The sequence below is a fragment of the Perna viridis genome, chromosome 13, assembly GCF_037379345.1.
Source record: "Perna viridis isolate PV_CMFRI_1.1 ecotype Kerala chromosome 13, ASM3737934v1, whole genome shotgun sequence".
NCBI classification, from domain to species: Eukaryota; Metazoa; Mollusca; class Bivalvia; order Mytilida; family Mytilidae; genus Perna; species Perna viridis.
Window position 1 is genome coordinate 14,348,057 of NC_142457.1, and position 5,985 is coordinate 14,354,041.

Genomic DNA, 5,985 nt, shown 5'->3' on the forward strand with positions numbered 1-5,985 from the left:
ATGTTATTTTTACTTCGTTTAAAGGGTTTAAAGGTTAAAGACAATATTCTATATTAATCAATTACTTTTTCAGGAATTCGATTCGACAATGTTTCAGTATTTAAAAAAAAGGTTCAATAATGACAAGAATGTAAAATAAATCCATATAAACACTTATCTAAGGCAGGAAATATTCTGCGGTTATTGTCAAACAAAAGCGATCAAGAAACCTTGAACCCGGACCTTGTCAATAATTCACTAAACGTTCCGTACCAATAAGACAAGCGACGCGGTTGGCTGGGCTAGGTGTAAACAACACTCCAATTTGTCAGACGGTTGTCAATTATCTTATGAGAGGCACATATATATATAAGACAATCGTTCTTCTAGTTATTACATGTATAAGTCAGAAAGGAGAATTAGTTTGAGAAACTTCAAACTGCACATTACATAAAAATTTCTTTGTGTTTCCTTAAGGATAATCGTAAAGCAGAAATGAGTTTTAGATCTCTAAATCTAGACAATGAACATTCAACAGAAAACGTAATGCTTCATCGTCATCTGTTCAGAGAAAGGTCAAACTCAACACCAAACTTGTGCAAGGTTGCCTCTGGAGATGTAAATGCAAAGGACAGCAAAGGTCGTACACTGCTATTTTATGCAGCAAAATATGGACAGACGGAGATTGCAAGACAGTTATTAGAAGCTGGTTGTGATCCAAATATCGCAGATAGAAATAAGAGTACCCCACTTCATGAAGCTACAGACGGATCGCATATTGATGTGATAAAAATGCTGGTAAAATGTGGTAGGTTCAATATCACGACAGTATCGTGTAGTTGTAAAACAAATAAATAATTTTGGATTTGTGTATTTTTAATCGAGATTTCTTGAAAAAATATAGTCCAGGATGCAGAAAATGACATTGTTAATTAATTCATTGAGTCTACTAATTTTAAAATGTTACCGTATGATCATATATCATATTTTGTCATATTGATTGGTCTTTTACAGGAATAAATAATGTATGTTAATTGTATAACATAAATACCGACACTCACTACTACATAGTTAATTTGTTTTACAAAACTAATAAAACAAATACAAATAAAATACAAATAAAAGGTGATAGAGAGCAATTAACGATTTGTAAATATCATTTTTTATATTTTAATTTTGATATTTTCCTAGGTTGTGATCTGAACGTAAAGAATTTGCTTGGGCAAACTCCGTTAATGAGAGCGGTTCTGTTTGATGACATTGGAACAGTAAAACTGTTACACAAATCTGGTAAGTAAAGAGATACATTTTAATTGTCTTTCTAAGATGTAGTTTTGATTGTTTTGTTTAAAAAATAAATAAAATAATTGAGAAATTTACTAGTATGTTGACCTTATCTTCGTGCAAAAACAACCCTGATTAATGAAGTTGAATGAGTAATGCTTTAAATGAAAGATTTTACTTCATGACCAAATTATTATTTTATGGCGTCAACAAATAATTACACCTGTAACATGTTAGTTATTAATGGTCACTTTGACACATTACGGTGTATGACAAGGTCGCCCACTAAGCCGTCCTTTAAATGTCATTATAACGTGCAGAATTACAATGTTCATTAATCTACTTCCCCCTAGGCAATAAACCTTAGACAACTGGTTAATAACGTTTGTATCTACGTTGATATCTATGTTCTGTAATACAATCGCTAAGGTGCATTTTTATAAAGAACTTGTCTAAATCTTTAAGAGCGTTTTTGTGACATTTTTTCCGTTAGTATAAACTATATGTTTTTAATTATTTCGATTTGTGCTTTTATTGATGGAAAAAAGTATTTTTTAAAATGTAAAATGTATTTAAACTGTAATCCCACTTTTAAATAATGGATTTCTTTACTTTTTTTCAGGCGCTAATGTTGACGAATCGGATTGTACAGGGAAAACTGCTCTTTTGATTGGCCTACAAGAAGGCCGAGAAAAGTCATGTGTTTATCTTATCAAACATGGGTGTGAAGTGAACATTGTCGATAAACTCGGACAGTCTGCCCTTTATTTGGCCACCCATACACAGCAGGATTGTAATCCACACATTTGTAAGAAGTTGATAAATGCTGGATACAAACTTGAAAACGACTCTGATTGGTTATCAAAAGATTTCCTGAAATTTATCACAGCTAGTGGAAAGAATTTCATCGATCGACTAAAGAATAAATTTGGAAAGAAAAAGTCGTGCAAAATAGAATTTGTCGAGAACGAAAGCAAAGAGATAAACATTCCGAACTTTCGAATTCTGGATATCTGTGGATAATTTTCGACTTAATAGATACATGTAATAATTATGATACCAATGTAAAATATGACAGTGAAATCCAAAAGTTTTTTTCATGTTTATTTGATATTTAAAAATCAATTTATTAGTGTCAATAAATGTTTATCGTTTTAACATAAAACATGCATTAAAACAGGAACTAATTTATGTATTTGTACATGTACTAATTATAATTTGACAATAATGTATCCATATATTAATAAACGCATATAATAACTTGTGTCTAGAAATTATTGAAATTTGACTCTTCTAAATGTATGTAGAAAGCGTATATTATAAGGACGCTAACCTCAAGAGGTCCAATGATCAAATTAATTATGGCAATTAACATATATCAAAATTTTAGAAAAAAAAATAATAATACAAAAATAAATAAATAAAAAAAAAAACACAAAACAAAAAGGAAGAAGCAGACACAAACAAATAAAAATAAACACAAGAAAATAAAAAACAAAAATAAACAAACCAAGATGTCCACATAGTACACAAACCAACAAACAATAACAAAACGATACAAAAATGAAATAGATAAAATTAAATCCCTCAAAATGTTCCAATACACAATACAATGATCATAAATAGATATAGAGAAAACACACAAAAGATTAAGATGATAAAAGACAAAAAGCACAAACGTACAAAGTAACACCGGTTTACAAAGATGACTTACAGAGAGGCCTTGCGTTGTCTGCTTACTGTTAAAATATTTAACTGAGCAAAACTGGAAGCATTAATCAGGTTCATCGTCATCTTAAAATTTAATGACTTGAAACTAAACTGACATCAATTAATGAAAATGTTAAATATGCTCCATTTAAAAAGGTATATTTGAACGGTTGATATTTTATGAAGCAAATTTTGTTTAATCATCGTTTCTGTCTTGTTTGCAATGAACATAATCAAAATAATCAAAACATAATGTCTAGTCTACCATCTCAGTATTAGAAATGCATTCAAAATACAAACTTATTTTTTTTAATGCAGGCGCCATATACCTTGAGATGTTATAAGTTCGATCCGAATGTAACCTTACATAACTCCTAAAACTTGCCCCAAGTAAATGTATTGAACTAACTATACTGTTTTTTTTTTCTGATAAAATACATGTAAATCGTGTTATTAATGTACTTTAATTATTGAAGTGGTCTACTAACATTAACCTTTCGCACGTGCCTTGTCATCTTGTTGATATCAATCTTTATGGCTGGTACAATTTATTTTCATTTTAAACTCCTTTAATATTTGGGAATAATTTTGTTATATCTATACTTAAATAGCTGCATGGCTGCACCATGAAAACTGATTAAACTGATATTTAACGGGTCATAGTTTTCCTTTCCTCGTTCGTCTACCCCGGACTTGACTTTTTATGAGCAACTCGACGGGTGTTTCTTGAAAAAAAAACAGAGGACGTTTACCCTCAAGGTGCACCTGGTCCATGCTCACAGTTTTAGTGGAGTCCGAGTTATTAATTTGCTTTTGTTACTTTGTATGTATGATTTTAGTTACTTTATGTTCTTTGTTGTGTATGTCTGTTTTCCATGTCTGATGTTTGTCCCAGGATTACATTAGTTTGACTACCGCGATAACCTTGGTTTCCTTGATTACTCTTTAACTTTACTTTATTTGTATATTTCTTTTACCTCTCCTTTAAAAATACCTCTTGGACGGTAACAACTTGCAGCTTTAATGATCCACAATTCTCGTTTGCCCCTTTTCTCCTGCCAATTCGTAATTCCCTATTTTTCCGATACAATCATTTTTAATGGAAATATATTCTATCACTTATTATTTATATTTCTTTTGGTGTAATCTAACTATTTGCTGGAGTCTGTAGGAGTCGGGCAAAATTTACAAAGATTGTATCAAGCTCAGAAAGAAACACACACAAATTGACAATATGAGCACATAATTTATACTCTATTAAATGCGAAATGACAGTTTGTTTGTTTTAGAAGTGACTCAGGATTCAGAAAGACGAGTTCAATTTTACAACACTATGATGTGGTAAATATGAGTATCTCCCTTTGATGATAAAATTGCAATGCATTTCAAATACTTTATAACTCGAATTTTGGACTCTTATTAAAAAAAAGAAATGATTACCATTGCATAATATTCTTACTTTCAATCCTATGGTACACGAACAAAATGAAATGGAGAAAGCAAATCGGAAATTCTTAGGGGGAAAGGGGATTTAAAAACCGGTTTATGATTATTTGTATACTCAAAATAATATTAATTCAATAAAAGCACCTATTCTAATTTAACCAAAATCGAACAATATATAATTTAAGTTGAAAATCAAAGTATATGATCAAAATAGATTTTTTTTTCTATGAAATATTTGGATTCTCTATGTGGGATTGTGCATGTTCTATTGAAACCATGGAACTTGATATGGAAAATAATGTAAATGAAAAGTTTGTACTATTCAAAAGCTGTACCAAATTCCTCATTATAATTTCCAATCCCGTTACAATAATTACTGCGATGTCCCATATACCGTAGAAGTGATTGTTTTCCCAGTGTTATAATTTTCGCTATATTCGCCGTCAAAGTTGGAACGCTGAAATTAAATCACGCGAAATATTATGTATTTTTGCCAACAGTTTTATTTTGAATAAATAAATAAACTTGACTGCTATTCAAAAGTTGTTTTATCCATCCATGCCATTTTGTGCATGTTTTGGTTTACATGTAAAAAAAAACATAATTAGCTTCTTATTTATTTCTCAGATACCACGTAATAATTACTAAATTACAACTTCTGTCATCCGTATGCGGTGGAGCGTCAAATACACAACAACGGATTCGCCAACCTGCCCATGGTCATTTGATTATCAAATAACAAGACCTATTACAAAGGTTTGTCAACTAATCCCTTAATCTGCTTGATGAATTGTTTCCAGATGTCAAATATTAATACAACAGTTTGGCAAATTTAAACATCTTTTATATAAACTGTCGGGGGTAACGTCAATATTTCAGTGAAACACCTGGTTTGCATACGAACAGGAAATGTACACATTTTAGCTGACTCGTTGAATTAGGGACAAATAAAACGAATGGATCCAAAACATCGCAGAATTTTAATCAATGAATGGCTTTCAAAGGCTTGGAAAGATTAAATAAAAAATTGTATTGAAAATATTAATAATGAAAGGATACGCATTTTCAACATCTTATGGTGATCTGGTGATTTTTCCTCGTTTTTACAGTTAAACTAGCTTTTTCGTCGATCTCTCTTGCCAAGAATGGAGGTGCAATTTACACAGATGCGCGGAATATACGGGAAAATACGGTATAATCATTGAACTGTTTGTCTACCTAAAAATCAGATTACTCTAAAAGAAAAAAAAAAAGCCCTCAGCCAGTCCTTGAAGAGGATCGCGAAATTTTCCACAAGCTGGAAAATGACCGCAAACACTTATGCGGTATACAGATGCTTTGAAACATGAAGGGTTCAAAGTCTTTCTGTGGAAATTGACATACACTGGAGATGGTCTAATGAATAAGGAAGCGGTTGTTTGAACCTTTTGACACAGACGCACAGCGTGTGTCATATGACATCTTGCACATTGCCTATGGTCACAATATCACCCATCTCAAGTGCACATAGTTCTACATCTTTAAGGCAAAATTTAAAATCATATTTTTGCATAAGTTCGTATCCAT

The 5,985-nt window shown here is 31.3% G+C and overlaps 1 protein-coding gene across 1 annotated transcript; it reads left to right on the top strand.

Annotated features, from left to right (window-relative positions):
* Positions 1 to 390: 390 nt before the first annotated feature.
* LOC148599686 (uncharacterized) lies at positions 391 to 2,709 on the top strand. Its single transcript, XM_088557815.1, has 3 exons — positions 391 to 787; positions 1,171 to 1,269; positions 1,886 to 2,709. The coding sequence occupies exons 1-3, from the start codon at positions 475 to 477 to the stop codon at positions 2,284 to 2,286; spliced, it is 813 nt and encodes a 270-aa protein (XP_088413941.1). The 5' UTR covers positions 391 to 474; the 3' UTR covers positions 2,287 to 2,709.
* Positions 2,710 to 5,985: the final 3,276 nt, after the last annotated feature.